The following is a 23,479-nucleotide window of genomic DNA, read 5'->3' as shown; positions in this document are numbered from 1 at the left end:
GCTGTCCCTATGGCAGTGCAAGGGTTAAACACAATACCAAAAAACAAAAAAACTTTGTCTCTTCAATAAATTTTATTATAAAATTTGAAAAGCACTAAGTGTGGGCATCACAATATCAATAATGCATCTTTAATGTCAAATAAATAATTGTATATTTATATACACATAAAGATACAGCGTACAAAATGAGAAATGATTTCTAGTAATATATGCTACACAACTTTAAATGTTTCTATCTCTTCTTCATAAACATAGTTACTGGAGGTTTGTCACAAATATCAGAGTAACTGTCACTTAAACACAGCATTCATTCTACATGTATAAGGTCATTTTTCTTCAGTAACATTTCATCAGATAGCTGGTCTATTCTTAAACCTAGATTGACCTATAGGAATGAAATTTACTTATTATCTTTCCAAGTTTTTGTCCCAAAATATGACTGGTATTGAAATACATAGCAAATTAATTCTTTAATAACTCAACATAAACAAGCAAAGCAAAATAAAAACAATCCATGTGTGACCTTTTTGGCTAATAAATACAATTTTAGAAGGAAATTAAAAATTACATGCTGCAACTTATAAACATTTTTGGCTTCAACATTCAACTGCAGTATCGTCAACTATCTATCAGCTACCCATCTATCAGATCAAAAACATTACATCACTGGGAAAGACAATCTATTTATAGATAATATATAAGGTATTTCAGTCTTAATAATATTGTGTATAGATATTTAATCATTGTTCATTTAAACAGACACAATCATTTCTTCAAAAATTCAAAACTTCAATCAATAAAACATGTAAAAACTTTGAAACATGAAACACTATAACGTATTAATTAAGAAAAATGTTGCATTCAGCATAATGGCCTAGATCTGAATCACATTAGGTAACATATTTTAAGGTAGGTTTGTTCCTCTTTCTATGACTTTTAACACTATATGATAATGATATAAATAATATTGAATTGAATTAGTGAAATATAATTGCCCAGAATTTTCAGTTTATGCACATTACCCTTAAGTTTTGTTGTTGTTGTTGTTTTCTTCACTCTAAAAATGATTATAAGTACTTAATATAATAGCCTTCAGATATTGAACATATTGTACCTTAAAATATTTCATTTAAAAAATTTTCCTTGGATTATTATTTGAAATGAGATACAGTCATGGAATTTAAGATCCCGAATTCCAGTTTTGAATTTATTCTACGATGCATTTAACTAAATTTTCTTAAAATTTACTCTGGCCCGAACGGATTTTCACGGGCTACCTGGCCAGTGCTAAATTTGATGACTGTAAATATATCCAATGACATCAAAACTCTTTTTTTCGCACATCATTTTAGCTGTCATATACAGATGTAGCACATTATTATAGCACTTAAATAGTTCATAGATTGTCGATACAATAGTTCAGTCTGAGTCACTGTCTAATGCAGCTCTTCTTCTGTCAAACTGAAACATATACAATATCAACATTTAGCCTGATAGCAGCGACTAATTCAACCTTTGCCACCAGTGTAGACCAAGATCAGCCGACACATCCATGCCATCTTATCATGGTCTGCACTGTTAGCTACTCAGTCAGTACATACCTTGAACTTTACCCTAAAAATGATGAAATGGTTTCATCCAGATTGAAATAGCGGACAAGGTATGTAATGAGGTAATGCTTAATAATATTATACAAAATGTAGTTAAATTATTTAAACTTTTATTTTGCTATGCAATTATTTATTTTTCTTACAGGGAATGACAGCTTGCATGATCTGTGACATGATTATACTGTAAATGTGCTTCTTTCATACCATACATAATTACCAAAACTTAATAAAACATTCATGAAGAAGACAATAATATTGGCATTTCGAACCAAGCCGATAATGATAAATTCTGAACAGTTTTTATGGCAGTCTACATAACCATTGTAGACATGTTATATAACAAGAAAAGCTGAAATCAAGAGTATTATTGCTCTATGCCTTTCTTTTTCCAATAAAACTCAAACTGGAAAGCTTTCATTGTATCAGCTAGTCCGTTCAATGATTCAATACACAGGAAAGTTAAACATAACACATTATGTGTTCCATTCTTACCTTTACTGTTGTGGTTTTCTGTGTTCGCTCATTCACTCTCTCCAGTAAACCTTTTAACTGAGTCTCATTTAACTACAACAACAACAAGACAAGGTAAATGATAAAAATATACTATAACTTTAATAGCAATAGCAATTTTTGGATTCTAACTAAACATATCTCATAGTTCAATTATAAAAGATAAACAAGAGGGCCATGATGGCCCTGAGTCGCTCACCAGAAACAACTACTTTTCAGTGTTGGAATGTCAATATATTCTAATATAAAATTTGAGAATAGAATATGTTTAAACAATAATTTGAAGAAATGCCATGACCTGGGACATTTAAGCTTAAACGGGGCTAATCAAATTAATATGAGCAAACTTGATAAAAGACTACCTAAGAATGCTACAAAGTTTGGTGATCATCTATCAATTATTTCAGTAGGAAATGATGTTCGAAGGTGGCTATAGTGGCCTTTAAAAGGGGCTAATCAAATTGATATCAGCAAACTTGATAAAAGAGTACCCAAGAATGCTACAGACAAAGTTTGGTGATCATCCATCAATTGGTTCTGAAGTAGAAGATGTTTAAAGGTTTTTCTATTTTTAGCTTTAGCGGCCCCTAAAAGGGGCCAATGAAATTAATATGAGCAAACTTGATAAAACACTACCCAAGAATGCTACAGACAAAGTTTGGTGATCATCCATCAATTAGTTCTGTAGAAATAGACGTATTAAGGTTTTTCTATTCTTAGCTTAAGTGGCCCCTAAAAAGGGGCCAATCAAATTCATATGAGCAAACTTGATAAATTACTACCCAAGAATGCTACAGACAAAGTTTGGTGATCATCCATCCATTGGTTCTGTAGAAGAAGATGTTCAAAGGTTTTTCTATTTTTAGCCCTAGAGACCCCTAAAAGGAGCTAATCAAATTAATATGAGCAAACTTGATAAAAGACTACCCAAGAATGCTACAGACAAAGTTTGGTGATCATCCATCAATTAGTTCTGTAAAAGAAGATGTTTAAAGGTTTTTCTATTTTTAGCTTTGCTGACCCCTAAAAGGGGCCAATTGGAATGACATGAGCAAATTCAAGTGTGACTGTCACAAGGATGCTACAGACCAAATTTGAAGTAAATCTGCTTAGTAGTTTCAGAGAAGAAGACGATTGTTGACGCATGACGACAGACGCCAGAGCATCCCCCTTTGATACTAATAGCTCACCCTGAGCCTTTGGCTCTGGTGAGCTAAAAACAGAACATTTATACATGTAAATTGTTCAAAAGTTTAAAATACAATTATTAATTAAATACTTTCTAATCAATAAAGTTAATATGTCTGTACGCTGTACCATTTATTTTACACAGATATATTACCCAAGAAAATTAGGAGCTCCCACAATTACATATGTTACATACCTTTCCTTGTATTTGTCCAGATTGAGCCATCTGCATTAACATTGATTCCACCATTTTAGCTTTCTCTGGCTTAGCTACAGCTATTGTATTTACTATAAACACAACATATATGTTAATATTTGGTTTATAGGTAAACAACACAACAAGAGCACCGCTAAGCGGAGCATTATATGCCCGAAAATGATTTTTTTTTTAGTAAAGATGAAGCATTTGTAAGACATTGGAATTAAATAAAGTATTACCTCCTTCAAATAACAATCCTCCTTTGAAGTTTAAACACTGTGGGGCAAATGGGACTTAAGTTATGCTCTGGAACCTGTTTTCAGTTTTAAGGTAATAGTGACCTTGACCTTGTGACCCCAAAATCAATAGGGGTCTTCTACTCAATATGGACAATCATCCTATAAAGTTTGAACACTGTGACCCAAATGGGACTTAAGTTATGCTCTGGAAACTGTTTTCAGTTTTTAGGTTATAGTGACCTTGACCTTTGACCCTGTGACCCCAAAATAAATAGGGGTTTTCTACCCAAAATGGACAATCATCCTATGAAGTTTGAACACTGTGGGGCAAATGGGACTTAAGTTATGCTCCGGAAACCGATTTCAGTTTTAGGGTCATAGTGACCTTGACCTTTGACCCCAAAATCAATAGGGGTCTTCTACCCACTATGGACAATCATCATATGAAGTCTGAACACTGTGGGGCAAATGATTTTTTTTATACAAACAAGTTATCTAAAATATAAAAAACCATATATGCATTAAGGGGTCTATTTAAATCTTGAAATTATCTAAATGAACTTAAGCAGAAAGATCTATTCTTGCCTAGTTTATGCTCCGGAAACTGTTTTCAGTTTTAAGGTCATAGTGACCTTGACCTTTGACCTTGTGACCCCAAAATCAAAAGGGGTCTTCTACCCAATATGGACAATCATCCTATGAAGTTTGAATATTGTGGGCCAAATGGAACTTAAGTTATGCCCTGGAAACCAAATTGCTAACTGACGGACGGACAGGGGGTATAAGATAATATGCCCTATTTCGACTAAAGGATCCTGCAGATGAAGAACCAGAGAGGTTCGGAACCGGTAGATTTTTATTAAAATTTTGTTCACATTTATACGGTGTTGATGTGTGGTTTCTTTGTATTCTTCCTTTCCATCCAGTTTATTTTAAAGTTAAGCAACAGTCTTAATCTTAATTTACATCAAATAATGTACAATGAGTGCAAACTTGTCATCTATTATACATTTACATGTCCTTACATTAAGTTAGAGCTGACTGAACTACACGTTAACATTTATTATACTTTAAAATTGTTTGTCATTTGTTATACTTACATCTAGTTCTAGCAGACTGATCCAGGACTTGACATAAAATACTGTGTTTCATTTCCTCCATCTGTCTTTCCTTCTCTTTTTGTTGATCATTGCCCCCACCACCTGGGCCCTTTATTAAAGTAATAAATGATTAAAATCAATAAGTTTGTACCTCACATAACATACAAAATGAATATCATCATTAAATAAAACCTTAAAACTTATCCTGTGTTGATTGTTTGTTCCACTTTTATTAATTTTCTTAGTAAAATGAATATATATTAGATTCTAAGTTTTTAAGACTGTTGAGATCTTTTTAGAGGGTTTGGGTATCTAGGGTTGATTTAATTGTGAGGTATACTATTGTGTCATCTGCAAATAGTCTAACTGTACTCTTTATTTTTTTCTAGTTGGGTTTTACGTCACACCAACACAGTATAGGTCATATGGAAACTTTCCAGCTTTACTGGTGGAGGTAGAGACCTCAGGTGCCCCTCTGTACATTATTTCAGGCACAAACAGGCACCGTAATAGAGCTGTCAACATTCTGTAAAATAGCTAAATAGCTTTCTTACATGTAACATCTGATGAAGCGGCGAGAGGCAAATGGTTGTGAAGTCAAAGACCATAACCGCTCGACCACATAGTTTGTCTCGTAGCCATAGCAGTGATCACCACATAAAGCGAACTTTGGGTGTTTTTCTCTGGCTAGTGATATGGTTTAAGGAGGAGTTTGTGATGGCAGACTTGATCAAATGCTTAACTGAAGTTCATGACAAAATCAGCCTGTTGGCCTTGCTCTTAGTTTTCACGAATTTCCCAAAAGTAACTGATGAGCAAGGTTTCACAACTATGTATTGAACTAAAACCATGCTATTCAATTGGGCAAAGGATATTATGCTCGACATAGAAAGACATGATATTGAAGACCATTATAAGCTCCTGTCACAAAACTGAACTGTTCACTAATCTGGGGAGATAATGCGTGAGTGACTGTAAGCAACTGGAAAGTCTGTAGAACCATGGTAAGGTGTTCAGAGGGTCCTGGGTTTGGGTCAAAGTCAGGTTGCATATTTTTAACACCCTGTGACCTTAGGCATCCAACTTAACCCTTTACCTCATGAGCATATTGTGAAAAATGGCCGTTTTCTTTGGAAAGTTTCCTGTTACATGTTCAAACTGCTATGAAACTATGAAAAATGCTTCAATACTGATGAAACTTGGCACAAATGTTGACTGGACCATATCCTCTGTAACAGCATAATCTCCTGTTACCATGGCATCGGGGCACATCTCAAAATTGCCAAAAATCACCATTCTGCTTTGGTTTTTTTCCATCAAAACTGATTTCAAAGTGCTGCAACTTCTCAATGCAATGAGATAGAATAAAAAGGCTTTTCAGCGTTGGTTACACATCACCTTAAGATCAACCTAAGGCCATTTTTAGCCTGTCAAATGTCCAAAATTTTATTGGTGAATCCCCAAGCACAACCCCCTTCTGGCAACCCCCTGATGTACCTTTTTGATAGGGGGCGGCGCCAAAAAAGTGATTACTTTTTTAACATTTCCCAAATGAAAAATAGTGTTTGGGGCCTATTTAGGGTAAATTTTCGCTGTTTGAGGCCTCAAAAGGGGGGGGGGGGGGTCGAAAACACATCTATATGAGGTAAAGGGTTGATTAATTAGGGCTGTGATGGAATAAAGCATGACTGTCGAATTTCAAATTGTTATCTGCACCCATTAAAGAATCAAAGACTTATTTCAATCTAGGGCTTCCTCTCATTGGGGCCGGTACTAAATTTAAGGAAGATTTGGATGATCTGGTGAGAAAAGGGGCTATTTCATTTTCAATGTAAACTTTTGTTCCTCTTATTCATAAATGACCTTCCAAAGGGACTTCTCTCAAAGACTCGATTATTTGCAGACGACTGCATCCTTTAGCGCAAGATCAAGTCCATCCATGACCAGCAGCTACTTCAAGCAGACCTGGATTCTCTAGTCAGGTGGGAACACTTGTGGGGCATGGACTTTCAACCTCAGAAATGCAGCGTCCTATGAGTAACCAGGGCAAAATCTCCTCTCTGGACCAACTATATCCTGAAAGGTATAACTCTGGTTGAAGAACAGACATCAAAATACTTGGGTTTGGACTAACAACCAGACCTTGGCTGGAAACAACACATTGACAAGATCACCAAACAAGAGGGCCATGATGGCCCTGAGGTCGCTCACCTGTATATAGGCCCCCCAACCCCCAACAAGTTTTTACTATATGCATATAGGGAAAATCAATGACCCCCTGGGGCGGGGCCAATTTTGACCCCAGGGCTTTTATTTGAACAAACTTGGTAGACACCTATTAGAACATGTTTGATGCTAAATATCTTAGCCATAGCTCTTTGAGTTCTTTAAAAGAAGATTTTTTAAGTTTTTACTATATGCATATAGGGAAAATCAATGACCCCCTGGGGCGGGGCCAATTTTGACCCCAGGGCTTTTATTTGAACAAACTTGGTAGACACCTATTAGAACATGTTTGATGCTCAATATCTAAGCCATAGCTCTTTGAGTTCTTTAAAAGAAGATTTTTTAATTTTTTTAATACTATATGCATATAGGGAAAATCAATGACCCCCCGGGGCGGAACCAATTTTGACCCCAGGGCTTTTATTTGAACAAACTTGGTAGACACCCATTAGAACATGTTTCATGCTAAATATCTTAGCTCTAGCTCTTTGGGTTCTTTAAAAGAAGATTTTTTAAGTTTTTACTATATGCATATTGGGAAAATCAATGACCCCCCCGGGGCGGGGCCAATTTTGACCCCAGGGCTTTTATTTGAACAAACTTGGTAGACACTTATTAGAACATGTTTGATGCTCAATATCTAAGCCATAGCTCTTTTGGTTCTTTAAAAGAAGATTTTTTAAGTTTTTACTATATGCATATAGGGAAAATCAATGACCCCCTGGGGCGGGGCCAATTTTGACCCCAGGGCTTTTATTTGAACAAACTTGGTAGACATCCATTAGAACATGTTTCATGCTAAATATCTTAGCTCTAGCTCTTTGGGTTCTTTAAAAGAAGATTTTTTAAGTTTTTACTATCTGCATATCAATGACCCCCCGGGGCGGGCCAATTTTGACCCCAGGGCTTTTATTTGAACAAACTTGGTAGACACTCACTAGAAGATGTTTCATGCCAAATATCTAAGCTCTTGCTCTTATGGTTTTTTAAAAGAAGATATTTAAAGTTTTTTCTTTCGGTTGCCATGGCAACCAGAGTTCTGCATGGAATTAAATTCTTTGAACAATTTTTAAAGGTGACCACCAAAGGAACATTCCTGTGAAGTTTGGATGAAATTGGCTTAGTGGTTTATGAGGAGATGTCATTTAAAGTAAAAGTTTACGGACGGACGACGGACGGACGGAGGACGGACGACAGACGGACGCCGGACAAAAAGCGATCACAAAAGCTCACCCTGTCACTTTGTGACAGGTGAGCTAAAAAGCTAACAACATGCTAGGCTTCCTAAAACGTAATCTGAGAAACACAAGCTGTGAAACTAAAGACAAACACCTACATATCTCTTGTTCGATCTAACTTAGAATACTGCTTCACTATTTGGAACTCCTATCACAAAAACCTTATACATAAAGTAGAAATGGTACAGCGAAGAGCAGCATGCTTCACTACAAACAGGTACCATAACACCAGCAGCGTTTCAGATATGCTACAACATCTAAACTGGGAAACGTTGGAAACACGCTGTCAAAAGCTCCAACTCATTATGTTCTACAATCAACTTGTGGAGATAGATCCAGGCGAATTCTTAACACCATCTAAACCCAGACCAAGGTCGTCACACAGTACCCGATTCCTGCAATATTCAACGTCCACTGCAGTGTCTATTCTAGGACGCGCGATTGCGCGATTCACGCTAGTATTTCACAGATCGCACACAATTCAAAATCATGTGCGTGAAAATCGCGCATCTATAAAAAAAGTTAATAAAACCGTAAAACTTCCATCCCGCATTATATTTGGTTGTTTTGTTTACATTTACACCGAAAACCGAAGGGAGGTAACTGTAAGCTAATTATAATAATTTAGTACCGTATGGTACTGGTTACGTGAGTTGACGGAAATTAACGGAATGTTCCGTATCAACCGGAACTAGTGTGCTAGGTCTGACAGTTGGGCGCCATTTTAGTGTAGTAAATAATCAAGAAAAATGAGGCAATTCCTAGCTTGGCTACGATCTAGACGTGAAAGATAGTTCGATTATTTGTATTGCCAATCCCTTTATAATCAATCGCGGCAGTTCTGTAATAATTTTTTTTCGTTTGAAAATTAAGGGGGGACAACTTCTGCTGCCTTAAATAAATATTATCGTTTTAATTATTTCATCGGTTGAACCCCTCAGTGTAAACTTAATGCAGACGATTTAACATTGGCAGTTTATATTGGCACCCTTTGATTTTGAAAATCGCCCCCTTTTTTGAAATAGAGGGGGGGAAAATCACCCCTATTTTTCAATTCCTAGAATAGACACTGCCACTGATATTATGAAGTTCATCTTCTTTCCTCGTTGTATTCCTCTGTGGAACAACCTGCCAGCACCTGTTGCTGAGGCTCATTCTTTGGCATCCTTCAAGAATGAGCTGTCTAAACTAACCTTCTAAGGGGACTTACATGCACAGTTATGAAGTACCACCAAATGAAGGGCTTGAGCTATGCCAGCAGGGTCTAGGATCTGCAGGGCACTGCCACGGAAGCTTGATTGGTCTTTCCTAGATGGTTGAAAAGTAACTGTGTACAACTATTTTCTGCTACTTTTAGCAAAAAGTGTTTCTGTTTCCTTTTTCTTTCTATCCTATTTTTTTTTTATTTCTCTTTATACTTTTTTCATGCACACCGTTAAAGAAATGTCAAGTTTGACAGTTTAACTTTAAAGTACAGATGTGGATGTAGACTTCGTTCAGTAATCTAACGGGGATTTGGCTTTGCTTTCATCCTCAATTATTTTGACATTAGGATAGTTTTGTAGAGTAAGCAGTTGTTAGCATGACTGGGGAATCTACTTTAGCAGATCCCGGAGTTAAACTTCTTTACTAAATTCTGTTAGCATGGTGTAAACTAGATAAACTCCCTGTCTGCATCAGTATGACTACCCATCCGAGTAATGTGCTACTAGCATTTCCAACATTTCGCCTTAATTAGAAACAAATTTAGGAGAAGAGTTGTTAGAACGAACAGTTCAGATATTATTTGAAAAGAAGAAAGAGTCAGAACAATTCATACTCCCATCTGTGCCTGCATTTCGGCCATTCTCCTGGCCCGAATAGCTTCTAATTCTGCATCGTCCGCCATGTTGCTAAGAATGTAGACTGCGCTATCTTTTTACTATCAGAATGTAAGGTCTTAAACTAAAATTATGGATGCCGTCTAATTTTAATCTTGGTTATGTGGATGCTTGGTCATGCTCTTTAAACTTATTTTCAAAAGCGTCTGTTTACCAGTGAGTAATCATGGCAGAAAGGAGTGGTGAAACTTGTTCAAGTATTTGGAAGTCTTTGCTGGAAAATCTGACGAGTGTCATTGATCAGATACAGGGTATGCCTGTTCATTTAATTGTGTTTCATTTAGATTTTGAAGAAAAAATATTGTATTTGTTGTTAGAAAGAAATAGTTCACAGATTGCACAATCACTTTGAACAGTGTTGAAAGAAAAGCCAAAATGTTCAACTGTTTTGTACTGTCACAGGGTGGGAAAAATTTGCCGCCTGACAGGGACAATAGGGGACCCTCAGAAATTCGTTCTGGGCTCTACCGACTGAGCTATCCAGCCACTAACACATTTTCTCCAAACAAGTGAACAGTTCTGGACTGTGACATTTAGATTCAAAGTTGTATTCAACATATGTTCCGATTTGTATATTTAGAGCTTAAAAACAAGACAGATACAAAGATGATTCATGAAGTCGAAAACCTAGTTGAACGTCGTTTTCCGGAACTTTCTGTACACAGCGTTGGGGGATTCACCTTAAGGGCGTGTAGTAAAGATCTGTATGTTTTTAAGATTTTTTTGATATTTTGGGATTTAAGTGTAATAACACAATTACTTCTTTGTAAGAAAGTATTTAAATATCACTATGAATAATTCAAAACAAAAAATAAAGTAAATAGATCTAGTACATAAGTTTCTGCAGAAAATATCTTTCTATTATGGCAGATGCAACAACTGTTTTAATTTTACAGATTTTTATAAAAAAAAAAAATTGGGAAAATTTGCGATAGATAGTACAGGAACATTAATAATTTTCAAACACATCAAGTTTTTCCACCATAAACAGTAAAATAATGATAGAAAAATGGAAATATCACATGATAGTGTTATGGGTGTAATTCCCCAGAGCTAAATCCGTAACGTACTGGAAACCTAGTCAATTAGTTGAACTAACTGGTGTACTGGTACGAAATCCCGGTAATCCTTGCATGTATCAGTGCTATACACAGGGCATGTAAAAGAACCAAGGGTCTATTCAATAAGAGCTATGGACTGGTTTCCGGATTTCCTTGTATCTCAAAGCTGTCTCTGAATTCAATGTATCCAATGTATACCTTCTTAGTGTAATCGTAAATGATTTAAAAGCATTATGATATAGATGTTCTCATCAACTTGGCATTTTATACCTTTACAAAGTTTATGGGGGTCTACTTGAGTCAGCTGTTGATTGTTCGGGCAGTTGCGCTGATGGCTGCAGATTTCTTGTCCTGGACATAACTCAGAATGTACAAGAGATGTCAACTTCAAATTTTGTAGGTAGATAGGTTTAAATGAGCAGAAGTGCAGTGCAAAAGAACAATTTTCTAATTTTGGAGTTATTGCCCTTTGTTCATTTTTACACCTTGAACTTTGTCTTGGAAATAACTTGAGAACTAGTCAAAGTATCAGCTTAAAACTTTGTAGGTAAATAGATCTTATTGAGTAGAAGTGCAGTGAATAAGAATTGTAACCCTCCTGTCCTAAATTATGGAGTTTTTGCCCTTTGTTCATTTTTACACTTTGAACCTTGTACAGGACATAGCTTGAGAACTATAAAAGATATCAACTTGAAACTGGTAGGTAGAAAGATCTTACCAAGTAAAAGTGCAGTACATAAGAACTGTAACCTCCCCTTCCCTTATTTTGAAGTAACTACCCTTTGTTCATTTTTACACTTTGAACTTTGTCCAGGACATACCTTGAGAACTATAAAGGATATCAACTTGAAACTTTGAAGGAAAATAGATCTCACCGAGTAAATGTCCTGTACATAAGAACTGTAACTCTCCCATCCCTAATTTTGGAGTTATTAGCTTTTGTTTAAACTTTGTCCATGATATACCTTGACAACTATAAAGGGTATCAACTTGAAACTTTGAAGGTAGATAGGTTTCACTGAGTAGAAGTGTATTGCATAAGAACGGTAACCCTTCCATCCCTAATTTTGGAGTTGTTGCTCTTTGTTCATATTTACACTTTGAACTTTGTCTGGGACATAACTTTAAAAATACTAAACTTATAAAGGTATCAACTTAAACTTTGTAGGAAGATAGATCTCACTGAGAAGAAGTGCAGAAATGTCAGGGAGAAAGAACGTATTGCCCTTAACTCATAACCAAATATATACGCCTTTCTACGCCTTTTTCACCAAACCCCCCTTTTTTATGCTCCCCGAAAAATTTCGGGGGAGCATATAGTCGGCGCCTTGTCCGTCCGTCTGTCGTCCGTTGTCTTGTCCGGAGCATAACTTAAAAACCCTTGGAGATAATTTGTTTAAACTTCATACAGTGGTGGTAGAGGGCATTGAGGGGGAGTGCAGTGTCAAAGAACCATAACTCTATTTTGCCCGGTGTTTGAATTATCTCCCCTTATAGAAAAATCTTGTCCGGGACATAACTCTAAAACTATAAGAGATATCAACATGATTCATGAAACTTTGTAGGTGAATAGATCTCAATGGGTAGATGTGCAGTGCATAAGAACAATAACTCTTTTTCTCCTAATTTTGGAGTTATTGCCCATTGTTAATTTTAACACTTTGAACTTTGTCCGGAATATAACTCTAAAACTATAAGAGATATCAAGATGAAACATTGTAGGTAGATAGATCTCATTGAGTAGAAGTGAAATGCAAAAGAACCATAACTCTGTAAAGCCTCATTTTTGAATTATCTCCCCTTTTAGAAAAATCTTGTCCAGGACATAGCTGTAAAACTATAAGAGATATCAACATGAAACTTTGTAGGTAGATATATCTCAATGGGTAGATGTGCAGTGCACAAGAATCATAACTCTGCCTTGCCTAATTCTGGAGTTATTGCCCTTTGTTTATTTTTACTTTTTGAAGTTGTCCGGGACATAACTCGGAAACCATAAGAGATATCAACAAGAAACTTTGTAGGTTGATAGATCACATTGATTAGAAGTGCAGTGCAAAAAACAGTAACTCTACCTTGCCTTATTTTGGAATTATTGCACTTTGAACTTTTTCCAGGGACGTAACTCTGAAACTACAAGAGGTGTACTTTCCTGTGTCCAAAACCTATTCGGGGAGCATCACCTGGCTCAAACCGGGCTCTTGTGTTGGCTCAAATGGTGAAAAAAAAATCCTTATTTAGGCCCCCAACATTTGTTTTTGTTTGAGAAATGTTGTTAAAAAAGTGACCACTTTTTCGACGCCTTCCCTATCCAAAAGATACATCAGGGAGTTGCCAGAAGGGGGGTGTGCCCCCTTCTGTTTGGGGGTTTGAAGGGGGCGCCAAGAAAATTTTGGACTTGTGAGAGGCTAAAAATGACCCCAGGTCGATCATAAGGTAACCTGTAACCAATGCTGAAAAGCCTTTGACTCTATCTCAATCCATTGAGAAGTTGCAGCACTTTAAAATCATTTTTGATGGAAAAAATCAACGCAAAATAGTGAGTTTTGGCAATTTGTTTGCCTTGGTAACAGGAAATTTAAGACTGAGCATGTTGTTACAAAGGCAATGGTCCAGCCAACATTTGTGCCAAGTTTGATTAGTATTGAAGCAGTATTTATAGTTTTATAGCAACTTGAACTTGTAAAGGCAGACTTTTCAATGAAAACAGCCATTTTTTCCAAAATGCTCATGCGTTAAAGGGTTAAAAGGAATCCTGAAAACTCCAAATCCAAACTTTAATTTATCTTATTGATGTAGGACAAATAATTAAAAAAAAAACATTTGAAAAAAATCTATAATCAACTGCATTCTGTCTATGTTCAAAGTTATTAACTAAAAAGCATGTTTTCTGACCAGCGCATCTAGAAGGTATTCAGCATTTCTGACAAATTCTAGTTTGTTTTGTATTTTGTATTGCAATAAAAAAAATTTTGGGTAGCTGCGATTTTTATGGGTAGATAACAATATTTTATTTTAGGCCCAGTGTACATTAAACTAGTTTGTCTACTTAAATAAAACTTGTTGTTTTACCAACGAAATCATCATTTGGATGTCAGTTTTAGAGTAAATAATTAAAAAAAGAACAATTAGTTAATATAGTGCCAAGTTAGATTATAAATTTGATTATTGCATATTACAAGTGTTTTAAAAGAAAAGTTTAAATGAGTTTTATAGAGTAAATTTACTCATATTGTTATTTCAGATGGTGAAGGAAAGTCAACTGTGCCAGATGATTTTAACTACAAAGCCTACTGGAAAAAACTGGGTATTTTATTATATTTGATAATTGAAATGATGCATATCAATTATATTTCTTTCTTTTTCTGAAGATAAATATATTAAATTTTTGTGTTGGCGTCAAGTAAGAACTTCTGATTTTGAAAAAAAAAATGTAAAAATGATAATGTAATTAACTTGAACAATTATACTTTAATTAAAAAACATTTTATGCAAACAATTATTTACATATTTTATTTATTTATTTATAAGTTTATTAGAGTCTCATCAATGTTCACAATTAAAATACATAAATACATATAAAATACAATATGAAGCACATTGTAAATCTATAAGATTTATGAGAGACTTAAAATAGACTTAAAAATACTATTTACATATGAGCCGCGTCATGACAAAACCAACATAATGGGTTTGCGACCAGCATGGATCCAGACCAGCCTGCGCATCCGTGCAGTCTGATCAGGATCCATGCTGTTCGCTATCAGTTTCTCTACTTGTAATAGGGTTGGTAAGCGAACAGCATGGATCCTGATCAGACTGCGCAGATGCGCAGGCTGGCCTGGATCCATGCTAGTCACAAACCCATTATGTTGGTTTTGTCATGACGCGGCTCATATAAATATCTAAAATACCCTTGTTAATTTGAATCTGGGTTGTGAGCATGTGATAAAATGAATCTACTGAAGTAGATTAAAATACTGGGAGGTAACAAAGTACTATAAATATTCCATATAGAAATTAATATTACAGTCATATTTAATCAAATCGGGTTTAAAAGATTATTAGCAAAGGTATTTTCTAGATAGTACATGTACATCTAAAAGCACACAAAAAGTTAGGGCTGTCATTTATAAAAAAATTTGTATTGATACATCGAAAGACAATTATTGACAATATATTGATATATCAAATTATGTTATAAGTAGAATGAAAAACGCTTGAATATTTGTTATAGACTATGCTCATGGTGTTATGTATGTTTCTTTTGATGTCACAAATACAATTAACATTAAGAAAGTTAGTTTTCTGTTATATTTTTCTCACTGACTAAAAATTGAACTTAAGAGTCCAAGCTAGCCATAAAATATGAAAGGAAGAGACTCTCTATTAACACAAAATGGAAAAAATATTTTCACAAGAAAAAAAGAGATTTGAGTGTATTGATATTCAAAATTATGTATCAATATTGTATCGAATGGTAAATATCGATGATAAATCAATATTGCGATATTCAATGACAGCCATACAAAAGTATAATTATTAATGCAGGTGATGTTTTCAAAGCGGTTTCACATGAAGCTACAAAGTTATCGCTGGCGTACTCCAAACCTCCTGTACCATCTAATGAAGAGTGTGAAAGTTTACTAGCTTCAGTCGAGAAAACAATTCTTGCTCTTCTTCATGTTTACAGTAACTTACCAAAATGTGCAGGTAATTTAAAAAACAGCTACATATGATCATAACAATAAACCTCTCTTTACAACATTAGACCGGCAAATATGCAGTATTTTTAAAATGTCTTGAAGCTTGTATTATTAAAGTTTGTACGTATATCAAAGATAAGTATGTAAATGTGAATTTGTTAATTTCAAGTGTCTGCATTTTAGGTTTATTTTGTATTATGCTTATTGCATAATATATTTATTTTGGATGTAATTCGAGAAAAGTGTTCCTAACAATTTTAAAAATTGTAATTTTTTGCTCTTAAATAGCATTGAAAAACATGCATAGAAATAACATTTTTACATGTATTTATTTTAATTTTATGTATTGACAATGACATGTTATCACGCCCGTTTAACTCACAATGAGTGAAAAATGTCCATCGGTAAAAATGTTGTGAGCAACTTCCGTTCCTCGTTGTGAGCACCCATCTATGACGAGTGACACGATAAACAAGGTGAGTTTTTCATAATTTTTGAAGATTACAGACATTTATGTAAAATTATCGAAATGCAGTTAGCTAGCGATGTGTTTTCCGAGTATTCACATGTAAAGATATTACCTGTTGGTGGACAATTTGATGGAAATACCGTGCGACGCAGTCACTCGGGGTAGCTGGAAAACTGGAGACAACTTCTCTTTGGACCTAATTTAACATTGAAAACGTCGATTCTTGTGACGTTTTGTGCATTCTAACCTAAAACAAATGCCCACAAGTCTTCAGCGTAAATTATTATCTGAAAGTCTTCGTAGAAACGAAGATATACTCTTTTTTGCTTTAATCCTCGTTGTGAGCACCATAACCTCGTTGTGAGTAAGACAAGCGCAGTGCTTGTCTGGTTTAGATATGTAATTCAAATGGCAAGAATACAATTTTCAATCTACCAAAAGCAATCAAAACGTTTTTGTTCAATAGTTTTTCTTTGCAATAGTTCTTCTTTTTCTTTTTTTTTGGAAAATTATTCTTCATATTCACAAGTCATAACTAATCAGTGGAGGTAAATCAGGTATTTTATTTCATATACTCTAGTGTGGCACGAGTGAACATCACGGGGTGTTTATGAATAATTCAACAATTTCACAATCTGTGTGATACACACATACATGTGTTTATCCTGAGCTGAAGACTGACCAAGTTATGTAAAACAAGAACTATCACGGTAAGTTGACAATGCCCATGAAGTGGTGCTTTGTCCTTTTATTTATGGACCAGATAGATTATTTGTTTTTGGACAATTAGAGCTTCAATGTGAAGGTAATTCAAGGTCAATGTGAAATAAATATAGGTCAGTAGGAAGGTCTTGTCCAAAGGGGCATTGTGTCCAAATATGAGTTAATTCCACTTACTAATGAAGAAGTTATGTCCAATGTTAAAGTTTTTGGATGTTCTAGAAGGTCATTTACGGTACAAGGTAAAAAAATACGGATCAGTTTGAAGGTCTTGCCTAAAGGGGTGTTGTTTCAAAATATGAGTAGAATCCGTATACTAATAAGGAAGTTATGACCAATTTTTAAAAGTTTTTGGACAATTTGACCTTCAAGGTGAAGGTCATTCAGGGGTCAAGGTCAAAAGAATATAGGATAGTTTAAAGGCCTTGTCCAAAGATGTGTTGTGCCTAAACATTGTGCCAGGACATTATGGCCAATCTTAAATGTTTTTGGACAATTTGACCTTCAAGGTAAAGGCCATTCAGGGGTCAAGGTAAAAAAAAATATAGGTCCGTAGGAAGGTGCTCAGGGATGTTGTGTTCAAATATGAATCAAATCCGTTCACTAATAAGGAAGTTATGGCCAATGTTAAAGTTTTCGGACAGATTGACGGACTGACAGACGGACAGTTCAAAACTAATATGCCTCCCTTTGGGGTATGCACAATGTCTTGCAAACAAATGCTGCTGTGCAAAAACGTTTTAATTGCTGTGGTAGACTGAAAATAATATTTTCACCATCTGAATTGCATATTAAAACCATACACGCACTGCGCTTGTCTTGCTCACAACGAGGTTATGGTGCTCACAACGAGGATTAAAGCAAAAAAGGGTATATCTTCGTTTCTATGAAGACTTTCAGATAATAATTTACGCTGAAGACTTGTGGGCATCTGTTTTAGGTTAGAATGCACAAAACGTCACAAGAATCGACGTTTTCAATGTTAAATTAGGTCCAAAGAGAAGTTGTCTCCAGTTTTCCAGCTACCCCGAGTGACTGCGTCGCACGATATTTCCATCAAATTGTCCACCAACAGGTAATATATTTACATGTGCATACTCGGAAAACACATCGCTAGCTAACTGCATTTCGATATTTTTACATAAATGTCTGTAATCTTCAAAAATTATGAAAAACTCACCTTGTTTATCGTGTCACACGTCAAAGATGGGTGCTCACAACGAGGAACGGAAGTTGCTCACAACATTTTTACCGATGGACATTTTTCACTCATTGTGAGTTAAACGGGCGTGTGTTATGTTCATGTACTTTAAACAAAATGCTTTTCTTCCATTCATAAAAGGTCTAACATTACGAAAGACTATCAAATTGTCAGTAAGACAGTTAGTGGAAGGTATAAAAACACTGGCAGAAACTATTCAGAAGTACAGTGCTGGGTAAGTATAGATTTACTAGGTACTTGCTTTACCCAATCATAACACACACGTGTCACTGTGACAGTGTTAGGTACTTGCTTAACCAATCATAGCACAGTGTAACTGTGACAGTTTTCGTTTAGATATTTGTGTGAACTTCTAACTCAGAGTTTTATATCACCTGTTAAAGCTAGAGGATATTTTATTGAAATAGCTTCATGCATAATCATGTTATAATTCTGATATGAACATAACTATGGTTTAAATTATTAAAGTGTTACTAATATGATATGATGCGGCTGTAGTAAATACATGTATTTTCTTTCAAGGATCCATAACCTTAAATCATTAAATGTTAATTCACTTATTCATACCATAAAAGTAATAAATATGTTCTACCTACTACCTGCCTAAGCAATATATATGTTTGACAAACAGTTCTAGTGCTTCAGATTGTCCATTTATTTATTAAATTATTATATTAAATTTTGATATAATTATTACAGATCTAACGAGCAGTTACATCAGACAGGAATTGTTTGGGAAGAAAGTGATAGATTTTCTAAATTACCACAGGGTAATGTTATACACCAAAAAGTTATTTACATGAATACTCAATAGATGTGATAAAAAATGTTAACTTATTTACATGAATAGATGTGATAAAGATGTTAACTTATTTACATGAATAGTTGCAGTGAAAACATGTTAACTTATATACATGAATATTGCGATAAAAAATGTTGACTTATTTACATGAATAGATGCAATGGTGATAAAAAATGTTAACTTATTTACATTTTATTTACATGAAAAGATGCTGTTAACTTATTTACATTTTATTTACATGAAAAGATGCGATGTTATATACATGTTACAAGCAGCTAGACCATATATATATGAGCCGCGTCACAACAAAACCAACGTAATGCGTTTGCGACCAGCATGGATCCAGATCAGCCTGCGCATCCGTGCAGTCTGATCAGGATCCATGCTGTTTGCTTACAAACCCTATAAAAAGTAGAGAAACTGATAGCGAACAGCATGGATCCTGATCAGACTGCACGGATGCGCAGGCTGGTCTGGATCCATGCTGGTCGCAAAACCATTATGCTGGTTTTGTTGTGACGCGGCTCATATATATATACATATATATATTTTTTTTTTTTTAAATGTTTAACAAACATAAACTATTGTATTTAAATTTTAATGCAGTGATGTAGAGTAAGATGCAGTTTTAACTTGGTAGCAGATGCCTATATTGTAAATGACTGGCAGTGATTGTATGATATATGTTGTATGTTTACAGATAACCGATCAGCCGTTCTTTATTGTGATAGAGAATAATATACCAATGGTGGATGATGCTCATAGTGAACTTACTGAGGTAACTGAATATTATATTGGTTTAATAGTTTTATCCATATCAGTTATTGATGTACAGATATGTTCCAAAATGCACACAAGTGTTAAAATTTGATGAATTGTGCATGTAGTTTATATTTTGTATTCATCTTTAAGTTATATCTGATTATGTAAAAAAATGAAAAAAATTGTAATTTTGCGTACTTCTACAGTGTTAGTAAAATAAGGAGATGAAGAGAGAGATTTGCGGAAGACCCTCAAACTTATGAAAACTTACAACACAAAATACAACTTTAAAAACAAAAACAAAACAAAAAACATATTGCAGTCTGTGTATTAAATAAATGAAGAGACATTATTTGATGACTACAATATTAAAAATATTATTTCTTGTTGTTTTTTTCAGGCATTAAACAATGATGAAGATGATGATGGATTAGATCAGTTTTCTAGGAATCTCTGATTCAAGATCACAAAATGATCAACAGTGGTCAGAAATGGAACAAAAATGTTATACAATATTGTTTAGGACTCATTAAATGTTCCAAATCTTTGTTAAAAAAGACAAAATCAGCTGTGAAAACTAACGGAAACTGTGAGAGTGAGGAATGTATATCACAGTTAGACGATGTGGCAGATCGGGTGGAGAGATTAAGTCCAGTAGTGGACGATCTAGCTTCCTGTGTTTACCCGCCCCTCAATAGTTCTGTTGTACATGAAAAGGTAAAGGAGATTTTTTAATTTAGCTGATAAGACTGTTAGTAAAGTCCACCATTTTAAAAAGACAATTACAGAAATTTTAGTGTCTGTCTGGTATATTTGATTTTATGGTATGTTACATATACAGGACTGTTGTTAATTTTAAAATAAAATTTTTATCCCAAAAATCATTTTTTGGAATTTTCCACCTTTTTAAAAAAACAATTTCCCCCGGGGTTTGGTCCAGTTTCCCCCGGGGGATGAACGAAATATATAAATGGGGGGGCTTTAGCCCAGTGTTTATAATGATGCGCATCCCGAACGAAAAAACAGTGATGTTTTTCAAGCGATGAAATCGCCGATTTTGGGAATTATATTACATTTTGTATTACGAACCTAACACGAAATCAACCAAATAAATGTGCTTGCCGTTACCTGAATATTAAAGCAAAATTTGGCGCCCAAATTTGTTTCCATACTTTATTTAAAAAGCACGCTGGATTCTTTTTAGTGGTTACATCACATTAATATGATTACGTCACATCTCAAATATTAGAACGTCAACTGTAACTCTATTGCATAATAACCACACACTTTCAGTTTTTCTATTATTCAATAGGTGAAAAAATGGACGGGTTGTGTTAGAAATAAATTAGAATAAAAATGTAACAAAGGTGTTGCAAAGTGAATGCCTGAACATATGGGCTAAAATTTATCAATGTGTTTTTATTACGTAAATATCATTCCTAATTTGTTATTCAATGCTGTTGTAAACCAAATACCTGATATGGGATAATAGTGCCTGCTCATTGGGTCACTACTTTTTTGTCAGTTTGCTGATCTTTTGAAATATAAAATTTAAGACCCACTGACACATTAAAATACTTTGTAAAGAAGGAACTGACTTTATGTATAATTAGTGTTAATTTTCTTCGTTTTTGTCTTTCAGGCGTTAGAACTTGGAAGAGTAAATAGAGAACTTCTCGACTTTTTAAGGTAATTCTTGTTTATATATTTATTTTTTATGGAATAATGACAGACTACCAAGTAGGTAAAGGATTTAGAAATTATCATAGGAAAACAGTCCTTAACATTTTATATATTTATCTCAGTTGTAAGTCATGATAGATATGTATTTGAACATGAAGGATTTGCATTTTGGGTAGTACATTTACATGTTACAAATTATTAAAGTCATGAAGACAGTTTCTCATGGATTTCAATAACCATTAGGACATGATACTTGAGCAGTTTTTGTCTTACAATACTGCGGGGAAAAAATGTAAGTATAAGTGTAACATTTTAACAGAAGTTCTTAGTTTCTTTGTGTCAGTGTTCTTTATGAAAACTTTTGTTTCTCTTTATCTATGGATTTCTACTTGTATATTTCAGACATAGTCATGTGACAGGAGAAGATGATAAAAAGTGGCTGGACTTCCTGGTGAAAGCTAACTCACATAACCTTATAAAACTTACAAGTTTAATGCCCCTTCTTTAAAATCTATTCATTACTTTTTAAGTTTTTGGAATAAAACAGGAAGTAAACAACTTGTTTTTGTTATGTTTCCAGTACAGGAAATTATTTCATGTATAGTGTTTTAGCTTGACTATATTGGAGAAAACTCGGGTATTTCCACTCACTCTGTTGTCAGCCAAATGTTGTGGAGTTTACCTATGAAACTTCACACATAACATGAGCATACTTTAAGGTCACTATCAAAAATTCAAAATTTTAGTACGAATTTATGAATTATATGTATAAACTTTTATGAACAAAAAAAAATTCTAAAATTCCTCATTAAATTTTGCATGCAATTTCTCTCCACAACCGTAATGGATATTCACTTTTGCCTTGACATATTTTCTAGGTACTATCCTAAACATTTAACACATTTGTTATCAACTAAATAATTCCCCTTTACCATTTAAAAAAAAAATCCTCCATTATATAACCCAAGCTCAAGTTTTGACTTTCATAGAGTTCAGTTGGACATGTTGATCAGCTGGTATCTTCTTCACACTGATCTTTTAACAAAGATCCTTAATTACAATACATCAGGAAGAAACTTAACAAATACTTGCCAATTAAAATTTTATCCATTGTCTTCAATTAAGGGTATTCAGCTTCATAATTTTCTTTAGATCTATGTTTCAATAATGTCTAATTTAAAATATTAAAGAAAAATCATATTTTTTTCATCTTTTATTTTTTCTACATTAATGTTTACATTTACATACAATGTATATACTTCTTCGTATACCTAAGAAAATACCTGACATATAGTGGCTGCACACATACATTGTAGCAAGCTCATAATACAGGCATTCTATACTAATCATATTTCTACAAATTTTATTATTAAATATCACTGGTTCATAATTCCAAGGAATTGACCACAGAAATAAATTAAGTTGATTCCAATATACAATTTTTAAATAAATATAAATTTATATTAAGCATGGCTTACTTGCTAGGTAAGCTTGCAGATCAAAACTGAACTAAACAATGATATTTAAGCTAAAGAAATAAACATGGTCACAAAATTGGGTACAGAATGAAAATATTTTTCATTTTACTTACAGAACCTTAAGACAAAACATTTATTGATATGTTTACATATTGTGTGTAACTACAAACTTGAAATCAACATTAGACAATATTATTTGCATTTTTATTCAAATAAGAGAAAGAGGTATTTGTATTTTTCTGTTCATTAATACTGGTAACAGGTTTATCTGAGACTGGCAATATTTCCAGTCAAGTCATCTGATAATCTGAGACAAGGAAAATTTCATCACAGATCAAATTATCTGAGACGAGGAATATTTCCAGTCAAGTCATCTGAAAAATCTG

General features: G+C 34.2%; 3 protein-coding genes across 3 annotated transcripts; 2 read left to right on the top strand and 1 right to left on the bottom strand.

Moving 5' to 3' along the window:
* Nucleotides 1-53: 53 nt before the first annotated feature.
* Nucleotides 54-10,290, bottom strand: LOC132726830 (programmed cell death protein 5-like). Its single transcript, XM_060712209.1, has 5 exons — nt 10,130-10,290; nt 4,847-4,955; nt 3,505-3,596; nt 2,103-2,174; nt 54-1,461 (listed from the first exon to the last, which is right to left on the bottom strand). Exons 1-5 carry the CDS (start codon nt 10,196-10,198, stop codon nt 1,420-1,422), a joined length of 384 nt encoding a protein of 127 aa, XP_060568192.1. The 5' UTR covers nt 10,199-10,290; the 3' UTR covers nt 54-1,419.
* On the top strand, nt 10,282-22,140 carry LOC132726829 (cyclin-D1-binding protein 1 homolog). Its single transcript, XM_060712208.1, has 9 exons — nt 10,282-10,441; nt 14,496-14,558; nt 15,803-15,964; nt 18,489-18,582; nt 19,068-19,138; nt 19,871-19,948; nt 20,333-20,649; nt 21,575-21,621; nt 22,018-22,140. Exons 1-6 carry the CDS (start codon nt 10,357-10,359, stop codon nt 19,906-19,908), a joined length of 513 nt encoding a protein of 170 aa, XP_060568191.1. The 5' UTR covers nt 10,282-10,356; the 3' UTR covers nt 19,909-19,948; nt 20,333-20,649; nt 21,575-21,621; nt 22,018-22,140.
* Nucleotides 20,404-22,123, top strand: LOC132726814 (cyclin-D1-binding protein 1 homolog). Its single transcript, XM_060712188.1, has 3 exons — nt 20,404-20,649; nt 21,575-21,621; nt 22,018-22,123. Exons 1-3 carry the CDS (start codon nt 20,404-20,406, stop codon nt 22,121-22,123), a joined length of 399 nt encoding a protein of 132 aa, XP_060568171.1.
* Nucleotides 22,141-23,479: the final 1,339 nt, after the last annotated feature.

Source organism: Ruditapes philippinarum, unplaced genomic scaffold (assembly GCF_026571515.1).
Source record: "Ruditapes philippinarum isolate M1 unplaced genomic scaffold, ASM2657151v2 ctg333_1_1_1_1, whole genome shotgun sequence".
Taxonomy (NCBI): Eukaryota; Metazoa; Mollusca; class Bivalvia; order Venerida; family Veneridae; genus Ruditapes; species Ruditapes philippinarum.
Note: the sequence above shows the minus strand (reverse complement) of the source record. Positions and strands in the feature narration are given on the sequence as shown.

Coding starts and splice junctions, on each gene's coding strand:
- LOC132726830 (XM_060712209.1), bottom strand. CDS start 10,198: ATGGCGGACGATGCAGAATTAGAAGCTATTCGGGCCAGGAGAATGGCC. Junction 4,956..10,129: donor AAATGCAGGCACAGATGGGA/GTATGAATTGTT, acceptor ACTTTAATAAAG/GGCCCAGGTGGTGGGGGCAA. Junction 2,175..3,504: donor CTGGACAAATACAAGGAAAG/GTATGTAACATA, acceptor TTGTTGTTGTAG/TTAAATGAGACTCAGTTAAA.
- LOC132726829 (XM_060712208.1), top strand. CDS start 10,357: ATGGCAGAAAGGAGTGGTGAAACTTGTTCAAGTATTTGGAAGTCTTTG. Junction 10,442..14,495: donor TGTCATTGATCAGATACAGG/GTATGCCTGTTC, acceptor TTGTTATTTCAG/ATGGTGAAGGAAAGTCAACT. Junction 15,965..18,488: donor TAACTTACCAAAATGTGCAG/GTAATTTAAAAA, acceptor CATTCATAAAAG/GTCTAACATTACGAAAGACT.
- LOC132726814 (XM_060712188.1), top strand. CDS start 20,404: ATGATCAACAGTGGTCAGAAATGGAACAAAAATGTTATACAATATTGT. Junction 20,650..21,574: donor GTTCTGTTGTACATGAAAAG/GTAAAGGAGATT, acceptor TTTGTCTTTCAG/GCGTTAGAACTTGGAAGAGT. Junction 21,622..22,017: donor GAACTTCTCGACTTTTTAAG/GTAATTCTTGTT, acceptor TGTATATTTCAG/ACATAGTCATGTGACAGGAG.